Source organism: Eptesicus fuscus, chromosome 5 (genome assembly GCF_027574615.1).
Source record: "Eptesicus fuscus isolate TK198812 chromosome 5, DD_ASM_mEF_20220401, whole genome shotgun sequence".
NCBI lineage: Eukaryota > Metazoa > Chordata > Mammalia > Chiroptera > Vespertilionidae > Eptesicus > Eptesicus fuscus.
This window is the reverse complement of record NC_072477.1, coordinates 77,066,086-77,079,066: the sequence shown is the minus strand read 5'-3', so window position 1 is coordinate 77,079,066 and position 12,981 is coordinate 77,066,086. Positions and strand designations below refer to the sequence as shown.

General features: G+C 44.5%; 1 protein-coding gene across 3 annotated transcripts; it reads left to right on the top strand.

The window, feature by feature from the left end:
- The first annotated feature begins 1,983 nt into the window (after window positions 1–1,983).
- Window positions 1,984–10,082, top strand: RBM23 (RNA binding motif protein 23). 3 transcript variants are annotated; one of them, XM_054716440.1, is made up of 14 exons: window positions 1,989–2,090; window positions 2,241–2,316; window positions 2,879–2,982; window positions 3,918–3,965; window positions 4,098–4,271; window positions 5,187–5,240; window positions 5,397–5,514; window positions 5,609–5,761; window positions 5,847–5,984; window positions 6,377–6,442; window positions 8,323–8,518; window positions 8,606–8,719; window positions 8,818–8,902; window positions 8,986–10,082. In XM_054716440.1, the coding sequence occupies exons 2-14, from the start codon at window positions 2,251–2,253 to the stop codon at window positions 9,260–9,262; spliced, it is 1,593 nt and encodes a 530-aa protein (XP_054572415.1). In that variant the 5' UTR covers window positions 1,989–2,090; window positions 2,241–2,250; the 3' UTR covers window positions 9,263–10,082. The 3 variants fall into 3 exon arrangements, with proteins under 3 accessions (XP_054572416.1, XP_054572415.1, XP_054572417.1); XM_054716441.1 differs by having other exon boundaries at window positions 1,984–2,090; window positions 8,818–9,003; XM_054716442.1 differs by lacking the exons at window positions 1,989–2,090; window positions 2,241–2,316; window positions 2,879–2,982; window positions 3,918–3,965 and having other exon boundaries at window positions 4,126–4,201.
- The last annotated feature ends 2,899 nt before the right edge of the window (window positions 10,083–12,981 follow it).

Sequence of the window (12,981 nt, the reverse complement as noted above, 5' to 3'; positions counted from 1 at the left end):
TACAAGTTTCAAAATGTGCTCATGTTGTATATGTCTGGGCCTAAATCAGTTCATTCATTTGTTTCTGAGTCTGAGTGAAAATTTTACTCCATCATTGGGGGCTCACTTAATCAACTTAAGTGAAAGATTTTGTGTGTTAGGTTACCCCAACCCTGTACTAGCACTCAACGATTCTTGAAATCAAAAGCATTTCATTTAGGGAGGAAAAAGCAGATTGTAAATGATAAAGAGGAACTTTATGACACTTAGAAAATTTGTGTAGAGTTGGCAGCCAAAATGACTGAAAGGAACAGTTTGAGGATTAAAACTTTTCTTTTTAGAACCATTTTTCCGTAATAGATCAAAAGGTATATGTTACAATTAGCCTGGTTCTTGATATTTTGAAACATACACAATAAGGTATGGCTAATGGGACTGATTCTGTTGATAAACCTATCGGAACATTAATTCCCACTAAGCACCCCAGATAAGTACATTTAAAAATAGACATCTTGATATACTTTGTAATTTTCTTTTAAGTTATAAACCACGAGAGAGAGCTAACCAATATAGTGGATAGAACATTAGACCAGGGTCAGAAGACTTCACTCACAAGTCAGCTTCTCCATTTGAATTTTGTGACTGGACAGTTCACAAAACCTCAGATTTTCATCTTTGCATTGGAACTGGTATCTGGCTGTAGTTATATATTACCTTTGTTAAATAATGTAAGGTGTTGTTATTGTAAGAGACTGTGTTCACTGGATTTTAGACACACCTATTTGATTTTGGTTTTATTTCCAATTTAAGACTTAAATTTGTTTAAGAGCAATTTTTATTGTTTTACTCTTTCCTATATTCTGTCTCTATAACATGCCTAGCAATATTCAGTACTGTAAATGATAAGTGTCATTTATATTACATCATCATTACTCTTATTTTCATATTACTTATTTTTATATTTAAATACAATTTTTATATTACTCATATCACTCTATTAAACCATCAAATAGACTGTGGGTTCTGAGAGCAATAAGGACAGCATCGTTGGATGATGCATTAGCTACTTTAAAGAAGACAAAGCTCTTACAGATATGGAAAGTTTGATTATGATTAACCTCAGCATAGAAATTCTTAAGATTAGTTGGAGGGGGTTTAGCTTTATTGAGATATAGTTGATATAAAATTACACACATTAAAGCGTACAGTTTGATGGGTTTTGATATGTTTCATCCATGAAACATCACCCCCAAAAATTTCCTGTGCCCTTTTGTAATCCTTTCCTCCTAGCCCCTCCCCACCTACTCTTATCCCTAGGCACCCACTGACCCGCTTTCTGTCACTACAGGTTAGTGTGCATTTTCTAGAATTTTGCATAAATGTAATCATACAATACATACTCTTCTTTTTTGTTTGATTTCTTTCACTTACCATAATTATTTTGAGATTCGTCTATGTTGTGTATAGATGACTATAACTTCAGACTAGTAATTTTTGAATAAATTTTCCTATTGATTTTGTTTGGTATCTTCTGTTTTTCTTATTTAAGAGACCTGTGGTGGACACACTTAGGAAAGATGATTGCTACATGTGAAAGCTTGGGGGAGGTGAGAAGTCTCACCCTGCCTGCCTAGACAGAAAGGCTTCAAAGTGGAATTGGTTAAGCTTGTCTTAATCATAATCTTTCTGAGTTATCTAAACTAGTTGTTATTTTCTGAAAAATGCTTAATGCTGAGTTCCCTAATTATTGATGTTTGGGGAGGGGAATGTGGGAAATAGCTTAGGGCAAATCTGCATTGTTCTGGTGTTACTTTGTAATACTTCTCATTTTTAGTCTTGCATCTTTACCTTTTTATTGGAAATATGTGCTTATTTCTATGATGTAAGTTTAAACCAGTTATTTATTCAGAATTTTGAGCAGTAGAATGGAGGCCTAGTGTTTGTTCATTGTAAAGTGAATAGTAATTTTGAGTACCAACACTTACTTTTCACAGGACAGGACAGGGTCTGTATTATTTTGTCTCTACTCAGTTTCCTTGTAGACCCTTCACCTATTCTAAATCATCAAGCAGAAACAGTTCAGATCTGTAAGGCACAAAAATAAACCTAGGGTAAGCAAATAGCCGGTACGATTCCTTTGGAGTTTATGAAACAGAACTATGTCCTAAAGTCTGTTTCTTAGAGGGGGAAGGGAATGTGGTGTGCTGGAAGGGGGGGAAAAATATAAATGAGGTTCTTGTGTATTGATATCCTCTCCTCAGATCTGCTGTGATGGCATCCGATGACTTTGATATAGTGATTGAGGCCATGCTGGAGGCTCCCTATAAAAAAGAGGAGGTAATATTCCCACCTCACTCCTGGAATTGGGTTAGTAAGAAAAAGCAATTGTGGATTTTTGGTCTCAACATTTTGTGAATTCTCTTTCTCTGCTTGTTTATTGTATACAATGGCTATCCATAAAAGGCATAGTCTTTTAGTAAGCTATTCTGGAGACCAGTACTCAAGGGCCATGCTTTCAGAGTGGGCCCCCTAAAATGGAGGGGAGAACACATGGGGTGGGAATGGGTACTTTGCTCATAGTTCTCAATGATACAGTAGAAAGTCAGACCTATATATACTTCAGACCTAACTGACTTCTCATTCTCCTGAGAAATAGATGTTGAGTAGCTAAAGTTTTGACACCAAAATCTGTTCCTCTGATCTCTTCCTTTTGGGTAGTTTTCCTCCCTTTCTCTTATTTATTTTGTTAGGAGGTCCAGGTGTTTAAAAGTTGGCTAGGTAATTTAGAGCTTTGATTTCATATGCTTTTTTCCTTGTCCACTTTTGTTCTTTCTGTGCCCAATGGATTCTGTGTGTCTGCCACGTTGAACCTTGTGACGTTTTTCTGGTGAACCTTCAGGATGAGCAGCCAAGGAAGGAGGTTAAAAAGGACGGCCCTAGCGACACCGGCAGCAGCCCCGGCAGCGGTGGCAGTGGGAGCAGCACCAGAGGGGAGGAAAGCAAGTGAGTGCGGTGTGAGGAGCTGGGTTGGCAACTTAGGAAGGGAAGCAATCTTGTCCATTGGAGAAACAGCAAGAACAGGGAGGTAGTTGCTTCTAAGACAGTTTTTATTTTTATTTTTTTAATATATTTTATTGATTTTTTACAGAGAGGAAGAGAGAGGGATAGAGAGTTAGAAACATCGATAATAGAGAAACATCAATCAGCTGCCTCCTGCACACCCCCCACTGGGGATGTGCCCGCAACCAAGGTACATGCCCTTGACCGGAATCGAACCTGGGACCTTTCAGTCCGCAGGCCGACGCTCTATCCACTGAGCCAAACCGGTTTTGGCAGTTTTTATTTTTTTTAATTATTATTATTTTAATATATTTTTATTGATTTCAGAGAGGAAGGGAGAGAGCTAGAGAGATAAAAACATCACTGATGAGAATCATTGATTGACTGCCTCCTGCACGTCCCCCACTGGGGGGGATCGAGCCCACAAACCGGGCATGTACCCTTGGCCGGAATCGAACCTGGGACCCTTCAGTCCGCAGGCTGACGCTCTATCCACTGAGCAAAACCAGCCAGGGCTAAGACAGCTTTTAGTAATGGCTTCACTGAATCTTGGGCATAACGTTGATTTAGTTTATGATCTACTTGAAGCTTTTCAGTGTGGATTTGTGGATCAGTCCCAGCATTGATATATTTCATTTGAGTAAAATAGCAAGAAGACTCCTACTTTGGAAACACCAGCGTTGGCTGCATCGGATGCCTGACAGCATCCGGGGCTGTGTGTACGTCGGTGGTGTGCAGTTGCTGTGAGCTGCTGTCAGATCCTCCGGACTTTGGTCCTTTATTGCTTTCTGATTCACCCTGGCCATACTCTCATTCCTTTTATGTGGAAGAGATCATGAAACCTTCGCAATAATAAGAATTTACACTGTCTTTCACAGGAAGAAGAAGAGTCGGAGCCATAGTAAAAGCAGGGATAGAAAGCGCAGGTCAGTTATTCTGGGGGCTGTTGGGTTTTGAGAATTACTACAAAGGGAAAGATACCAGGGAAAGCTATACATTAAAGGCCAGAAGAGGTTGGTTGGTTCTTTAACAAACTAAATAGTTGTTTCCCTCTGTAGTCGTAGTCGAGACCGGGATCGGCATAAACGGAGAAGTAGTCGGAGCCGAAGCCGAGATCGGCAGCATCGTCACCGCAGCCATAGCTGGGATCATCAACATAGCAGTGAGTCCAGAAGTCGGGCCCCACGTCGTGAGAATCGTGTGCACTACAGGAGTCCACCTCTTGCTGCTGGGTATCATCTTCTGCTAATAAGCTCGCCTTTGTATTGTAATCTGGGTAAAACGCTTTTGCTGTGGTCCCTGCCTGACGATGCTTATGTCCCTCTGTGATAGGGAGGAGATCCAGTTATTGCAGGGGTGGTACTAAGAATTCACATGTCGCCCTGGCTGGGTGACTCAGTAGTTTGGAATTTCGTCCTGTATACCAAAAGGTTGTGGATTCAGTCCTGGTCAGGGTGGGTACAAGAACCAACCAGTTGATGTTTCTCTCTCTCTCTTCCCCCCTCCCTCCCTCCTTCCCCCCCTACCCCCTTTTCTCTTTCGGCTGGTGTGGCTCAGTTGGTTAGAGCATTGTCCCATACACAGAAAGGTCGCAGGTTCAATTCCTGGTCAGGTTATATACCCAGGTTGTGGATTCGATCTCTGGTCAGGGTGCGTGTGAGAGGCAACTGATTGATGTTTCTCTCTCACATTGATTTTTCTCTCTCTCCCTCTCTCTCCTTAAAATCAATAAAACCATGTCCTCAGGTTTTTAAAAAATCAATTTTTAAAAATCCATGGGCAAGGATTAAAAAAAAAAAAAAATCGCCCTAGCTGGTTTGGCTCAGTGGATAGAGTGTCAGCCTGTGGACTGAAGGGTCCTGGGTTCAATTCCGGTCAAGAGCACATGCCTGGGTTGTGGGCTCGATCCCCAGTGGGGGGTGTGCAGAAGGCAGCTGATTGGTGATTTTCTCTCGTCATTGATGTTTCTCTCTCTCCCTCTCCCTACCTCTCTGAAATCAATAAAAATAAAGTAAAAAAAGAAATTCACGTGTGAGAGGAGGTGGTGAGTGGGATCTGGTTTTCTCATGATGGCAGACTCAGCATTGGTCCAATGTGAATAAAGTTGGATGACACAATTTTCACTTTGTTTGTTCTCTATTCCTTAGGCATAGGAATGGACACAGTAAGAGTCCTCATTTCAGAGAGAAGAGTCCGGTCAGGTGAGTTAATGATGAGCACTTCTTTAGGAATTGGGTGGTCTGAATAAAAAGCTCTTTGAGCCAAACTTTAGGAATGTGTGGTACTTGAGAGTAGCTGGGAAACAAAGACCAAGTATTGGGTGGAGGGGGGGAGTCTTAATAAATTTTACTTTTTAGGGAGTCAATTGATAATCTGAGTCCTGAGGAACGTGATGCCCGAACAGTTTTCTGTATGCAGTTAGCTGCTCGCATTCGGCCTCGAGACCTGGAGGACTTTTTCTCTGCTATTGGCAAGGTAACATTTCCCCTTTTAGTTTTCTTCTGAGTAGCCTGTCTTTTATCCATCCCCCTCTATACCTAACTTAGGATTCCCTTTTTCCCCTGGATAGGTTCGTGACGTACGTATTATCTCAGATCGGAACTCACGTCGTTCTAAGGGCATTGCCTATGTGGAATTCTGTGACATTCAGTCTGTGCCACTGGCCATTGGGTTGACAGGGCAGCGGCTGCTGGGAGTGCCTATCATTGTACAGGCCTCACAGGTGAGCAGGCTGAGAAACTGACGTGAGAAAACAGCTTTGAAGGTAGCAGGTGTGGGGCTTGACCCATCGTTCCCTCCTTCCGCAGGCTGAGAAAAACCGACTGGCAGCCATGGCCAACAACCTGCAGAAAGGCAGTGGTGTACCAATGCGCCTCTATGTGGGCTCCCTGCACTGCAATATTACCGAGGACATGCTCCGGGGCATCTTTGAGCCCTTCGGCAAAGTGAGTAGAAAGCGAGGGAAACCTCTGAAGGGAATTGGAAAAAGTGGGGAGGGTGAGTGTTCCTCTTCATTCTGTCTGACCATGATTAACCCACAGCATACATAGTAATGGGCATATGGGTCCATGCTTGGAAAATCAGGTTCCATCTCTGTGTTCAGACTGTTCAGTAGACAAATGAGTCAGCACCATGAAATCAGAGGGGTCCAGATTAAGTAAGATTAGTCAGAAAGGGTGTTTATGGGGAGAAAAATGGCCTTTGTCTCTTTTTAAAAAGATTTGGAAAAATGTAATTAGTGGCTAGAAACTTGGAGATATTTAGAATAGTCTGGGAAGGAAGGGTCAAAGGTGTGGCTTAGCCAAAAGATTATTAATAATTTCTCCCTATTCTACAGATTGATAATATTGTCCTGATGAAGGACTCAGATACAGGCCGCTCTAAAGGTTATGGTTTCATTACGGTAAGTCTCTAGTCTTTATTTATTTTAATTTGGGTGTGTGTATGTGTCTGATTTTGCAGCCTAGCTTCATCCTCCTCCTTAAGGAACTGTCTAAATCAGCAGTCACCAACCGGTTGTCCATGAGGTCCGAGAGGTTGGTGACCGCTGGTTTAAGGAAACCTTTGGAGCAGGGGTCGCCAACTGGTAGTCTGCAGACCACTGGTGGTCCGTGAGGTCTGAAAGGTTGGCGACCGCTGGTCTAAGTGACCCATAAACCTTGGTGCTGAACCTTGGACTACTAGCCTTCTGCCCCTTGAGATGAGTGCATTGTTTGAGATCTTGGCTTTGTTCCTACACTCTGTCAGTGTATGGGGGTGTCCAGGAGTTCTGCCACCTTCCCTGGGGCTGCAACTTGCTCTTTGGGTAATAGTTACGGTTCCAGGTTGCAACTAAAAGGTTGGGGGTATGAGGGAGGTTAGGTATGAGCTGTTATAGACATGCTTTATAGAACTGTTATATTTTCATGATGGGGTGTGAATAAGAAGTTATATACTGCCCTCTTGTGCTACCCTGTTTGAAGTAGGTTTTCCATTGAGAAGTATCTTTATATTTAAATCCCACTGTAGGGAGAATAGTGAGGCCACCTAATAGTGGGCAAGTCTCATCTTTTCCTGACACTCCAACAAAATTGTTTCCAATTCCCATAACTGGTTCTTCTAGCCCCATGTGACTCCAGGCTGAGGACTGGCTGCCAGCCACAAAGTTGATAGAAGCTGATATTTTCTGGGCTCAATCCAGGCAACATACACCCCACAGTTACCTGCAGGGCAGAGGGGAGGTAGGTTGTGTTCTACCATGGCAATTGCTTACCTCAAAAGTATCCAGTAGCCAGAACCGGTTTGGCTCAATGGATAGAGCATCGGACTGCGGACTGAAAGGTCCCAGGTTCGATTCCGGTCAAGGGCATGTACCTTGGTTGCGTGCACATCCCCAGTGGGGGGTGTGCAGGAGGCAGCTGGTCGATGTTTCTCTCTCATCGATGTTTCTGACTTTCTGTCCCTCTCCCTTCCTCTCTGTAAAAAAATCAATAAAATATATTAAAAAGAAAAAAGAAAAAAAGTATCCAGTAAAGGCAGGCCACCTACACCACATGCCTAGAACTGTCAGAACCACGTGCCAGGCCCTAGGGCAGGTAATACCAGAGTAAACAAAGCCAGCTGTGGCGTTCCTGGTGGCAAGTATCTTTTCTAGCTCCCTGTGTGACTCAGATTTGGAAAGGCTTCTATGGGGCCTTTTTGCCCTTTTGTTGCTGCATTTAGGTCAACACCCTTGACTCTTTAAGCAGAAGACTGGGAATCCTCTTTATGCCAGGCTGCTGCCGCCGCTGCTGCTGAAAGGAATGAGAGAGTTGAGATCCTGTGGTCAGTGGGTTGCTGAGTCAGCAGTCCTCTGGTGGAGGTGGATGTTGGGTGCAGTTTTCCTTCCAACACCAGGATGTATTACTTCCTAAGGCTGGGCTCTGGAGGCCCAGATTCCTTCTTTTAACTGAGAATTTAAACTTACAGTTGTAAGGTCTCAAAGCCTTGGAGTCTTAGCTCTCAGTCTGTCTTTCTTCCATTTTATATCCCCATTTGTGAGACAGCCTGTCAGGCTAGGCTCCCTACAGATAATAGACTTTTTACATGGTTATATTTTTAGTGGAGTTCAGAGATTGAAATCAGTTGGAAAAGTCCCTTTCAGAGATCAATTTTAGGGAGATCTGAGGTCACATTCCCTGAGAAAAGTTTGTGCTGCAGCAACCATGCGAGTTTCCTGGGATAGTAGGACTAGGAGTGTTAGTGGGGCTTTGAGGGCATATCTCTGGCCGAGAGGTGACTGATAATGGCCTGGCTTTCTTGTAGTTCTCTGACTCTGAGTGTGCCCGACGGGCCCTGGAACAGTTGAATGGCTTTGAGCTTGCTGGTCGACCTATGAGGGTTGGCCATGTGACTGAGCGACTGGATGGTGGCACAGACATCACTTTTCCTGATGGAGACCAGGAGCTGGATCTGGGATCAGCAGGTGGACGTTTGCAGCTCATGGCCAAATTGGCAGAAGGTAGACTTACTCTACAGAGTGCAAAACTTGGGGTTGAATTGTAGATTGAGGGTTGGGACTTAACTCCACCTTTTCTTTCCCTTTTAGGCTCTGGAATCCAGCTGCCAACCACAGCTGCTGCTGCTGCCGCTGCCCAAGCTGCTGCCTTGCAGCTGAATGGAGCGGTTCACTTGGGGGCCCTAAACCCAGCAGCTCTGACGGGTAGACGTGGACTTGGGAAAGGGATAGATGGGTTGGGCCTGGGAAGAAGGAATGCTCTGTGCTCACTGACTCACTTTGCCTCTCTCTCTCTGTTCTAGCTCTGAGTCCAGCCCTGAACCTTGCCTCTCAGGCAATTGCCTCCCAGTGCTTTCAGCTTTCCAGCCTTTTTACCCCCCAGACCATGTGAGTCGCAGGACCTCATTCATTTTAGTCTCTGGTTATTTTCTTTCGTTTGACTTCCATTTACCTCTTCTCTTTGCCCCAAGTAAATCGGTGGCACAGTACATTGCCTCCCTATGCCTCAGCGTCCTGCCACTCCCTTCTTCATATCTACCATTCTACGGCCCCTTCTATCCATTGTGTGGATCAAGCCATCCTGAAGCCATGGACATTAACTCTGGGGGAATTGGGGTCACCCTTAGACACCAAGAAGAGCTCCTGCCCATGGACCCACTGGGAATAGACTCTGCTGACCAACCAGTAGTTGAAGAGAAGAGAATTATTGAACACCTGTTTCTCCATGTATTTCATCTCCTGGGATGATCTTCATTGCCCTTTCCAACCACCTCTTAGTGATTCCTGGATTCCTCCTCTGTTGAGAAGGTCTTAGGGCATTAACTGAAGGAACTGATTTATTTTTTTCCCCTATACCTTTACCCTACAATTTTGTCAAGGAAAAACCCTTAAGCCCTCTGGTCCAAGAGGACTTTGCCGTTCAGGGGCTGAACCTTGAAGGTGCTGGCCTGGTGCTGCAAGGGCCCTAGAAGATAGCTTGAATGTGTGTGTGCATTGTAAAGCCTGCCTTAGACCTCTGCTTGGGGCCAGAACTACTGTGGGCTCTGCAGCTTGCTGGGAGCAAAACACCTGCCAGGTATTTTGGATGCCTTAGGGGCATTCAGGAGTTCAGTGAAAGATGGGGTACCTTTCCAGTATTTTCCATCTTCTTTTGTATAGTTAGTTGTCCTTCCTCCCAGGTTCTTCCTTTGGTCCAGGAAGGGAGGATGGTGGGGAGGATGCTACTCCACTACTTCCGATGTGCCTCTACTGTGGCTCCATTCCAGCGCTGACGCCGCTCCTGTCCCCTACTTGGGCACATATGAGCCCTTCTCACTGGATTTTATGTCCTTGTGTCTGTGTACATAAATATATATATAAACTTTGTACAAAAGGCAAGCCTTGCTGTTGTGGCTGCTGCCCATATGTGTGTGGTCTCAGTCAGTTGTGTCTGATGTTAACTTCTAATGAGCCAAAACCAAGAGTGGTTGTAGGAATATAAAACAATGCCATTGTGTTTTCTTTATTTTAATGGTATCTAACCGTTAGAAATAAAACAGGACAAAAGGTGCACACCTGTATACAGATACACTCTCTGTATCTGCATTATAATTTCTGCCCCTTGGTCTCCTGTCTGTCTTCATTTTAACCATCTCCAAACCTACCTGCCCGCTAGAGACCACCAGGCTGTCTCTGTGCCTAAGGACAGATCTTGTCTTTCCACCAGATGGCAGTGTGACATTCTGCACCTTTCTTTAGGGTTGTATGACCTGGAGCACTGGTCGCCAACCTTTTGGACCTCACGGACCACCAGTGGTCCACGGACTACCAGTTGGTGACCGCTGATCTGGAGGACTTAAATATTTATCAGAGAAGTCTTCCAAGCTCAACATTCTTACCATTAGCCTCCATACTGCCTTTAGCCCTTTTTGTAGTAGGAATCCCAGCCCAATATCCAAAGGGATTTGGGCATCATACATCAGGACTCTTCAGGCCTTAAGCCTTCTATTCTCCCAGTCACCTCAACTCTTGCTTTCCAAATATATAGCTCTGCCTGGGACAACACAGGCCTGAGACCAGTGACTTCCAGGGAGCTGAGTATTCCAGGAATGGCCCTGCCAAAAGGGAGGTACCACTTCCCCTGCCCCCTTTATAAGGCTTGTGACAGACAGCTGAGTCAGCCTGGCTTACCAGCTAGAAACCAGCCAAGAGGAGGAGGTCTGAGGTTCAGGGGCAGGGCTGGTGGGGCTCCTTCATTCTTTACTGGTCTCTATGGCAACAGAGTGTTAAGACTTTATTATCTTGCTAAAAATATGGATAATTGCTGTTAAGTTTTAATTTGTCAGCTCTCAGACTTCTAAAGCAGAGTGATGGTTTTTTGGCGATGTTTACTTCTGGGTTGCGTTTAACACAAGTGTTAAGTACGTGAAGCCTGTTTGGGTATAAAAGACCACTGGGACCCAGGACTAGCTCTTGGTTCTTCTAGGCTGCTGCAGTCTTGCTGCTTCTGTTTGGCTGCCACCCCCACCCCTTCCCTAGTTTGCTCTCTGAACCTGGGGGAAGGGAAGGAGGATGCATTATTTTTAGGTAGGAGCAGCTGGCTATGGCCCAGTCCCCCTATAGTTATTGATTTGCTGCTAATGCATCCTGAGAAGCACAATGCGGACCATTTTCGTTAGTCATCCTGAAGCTATGGACCAGGCCTCTTCATGGCAGTCTTCAACTCCTCCAAAACTAAAACCCACAGGCCTCACCTCCCTGCCCTCCTCAGATGGACCCCCATCTCTGCTTGGGTTTTTTGCTGTTGGTTTTGTTGTTGTTAATCCTCACCTGAGGATATTTTTCCATTGATTTTTTTTAAATTGCCTGAGTTTTATTGAAGGCTGTCCAGTCGTGAAGCAGAAGGAAAGCTGAACACAAGTAAGTTTTGTTGCTGCTGTTTTTAATGTCCTTTGATTGTCTTTGTCAAGGGCCTCTGCGATGCCACTGTTCCAGAATCAGATCAATAAATCTTCACCTGGGCTCCTCTGTGTCTTTACTTGTGCTGCTCCCTCAGCCTGAAATGCCTGTCCTCTTCCTCCCCATCAGTCAGACGTCCTTCTGACTCAGAAGTGACTCTTCCAAGAAGCCTTCTCCAACTTCCTGCAAGTTCATCTCATCTCTGTCCTACTCACCCCTGTCTTTTTCTCCATTGGTTTTTAGGGAGAAGGGAAGGGAGGAGGAGGAGGAGGGGGAGGAGAGGAAGAGAGAGAAACATTGGTTGCCTCCTGCGTGCACCAGGACTGAGGATCGAGCCTGCAACCAAAGGTACGTGCCCTTGACCGGAATCGAATCTGGGGACCCTTCAGTCTGCGGGCTGACACTATTCACTGAGCCAGTTGGCTGGGGTTTCTTTATATTCCTATTCCTAGCTACTTTGGGCTTCCTGCACTTTGGCTCCTTTTGCTCAGTTCTTCCTGACCTGGTCTTGCCTCCTACATCCTCTTGCTGGAAGAGAGACAATGGTGGAAGTGAAGGACTGCTTCTCTAGTCTTAACCTATGTAAGGTGACTCGTGGGTGACAGCCATGTCACTATGTATGACTCAGTGTCTAGTCATCCCTCTACTGGGAGTGGTTGGAGTGGAGAAAAGGGGGCAGTAAACAGTCTCTCTGGGCCCAGCTAAAGGTAAAAGAAACCTCGCTCAACCTCTCCTGCCTGAGCATGGTGGCAAGGATGAGGGGAGAGTGGACACTGACTGGGATTCTTTCCCAGCATAGTTGGAATCTCCCCCATCAGTTTGCAATTCATAATGTGATTTTCACCTGACTTTTGGCTTATCCAGCCTATGCTTTTGTCTTCTCTAAGGCAATGGCATTTCCTCCCTATTCTTTAAGTTACTGTGTTCTTGACATTGGGATTCAGGAAGCAATACTTGGACAGAAGAGTGTATCTTGGCTCTGAAAAGTGAGGTGGTAGGAGGTGATAACATTTATGCAGGATTTGTTTTGGGTTAGGCAATGTAGCCAATATGTGTATTGAATCATTTCATCCTCCAGTGATCCTCTGAGGTAGATTCTTTTACCTTAACGTTGTAAATAAGGAAACTGATACCTAAAGAGGCTAAATAATTTGCCCCACAGTTACAGAGTTAGCAAGTTTAGAATTCTAATCCAGGCAGTCTAGCTTCAGATCCCTTGATCTTCATCTTAACCTGCCTCAGCACCACTGTGGAAGCCAAGGCCTTGGAGTCATGGGGAAGTCTCCCTTTTCTGTCTATACCTGTAGTTCTCAGTATATCCTGAAATTTTCCACTCCATGTCTGCTTATTTTATTCTTTCTTCCTGTCCTGCTTGTCAAAATCTAGGCCTTTAAGACTGAAACTTTCCTAGTTGGAACTGAATTCCCTTTTCAGTATTCTTTGTCCTATTATGGGTCTTATTCTGCCTTAATTTACAGTTCTTTGTATCCTCTATTATAGATGGTTATAGCCTAATGAGACCAGTCATA

Bases quoted from the DNA above. Each gene is read 5' to 3' on its own strand.
- RBM23 (XM_054716440.1), top strand. From the start codon at position 2,251: ATGGCATCCGATGACTTTGATATAGTGATTGAGGCCATGCTGGAGGCT. The intron at 5,762-5,846 runs GTGAGCAGGCTG...CTCCTTCCGCAG, and splicing joins TCATTGTACAGGCCTCACAG to GCTGAGAAAAACCGACTGGC. The intron at 8,903-8,985 runs GTGAGTCGCAGG...CTTTGCCCCAAG, and splicing joins CTTTTTACCCCCCAGACCAT to TAAATCGGTGGCACAGTACA.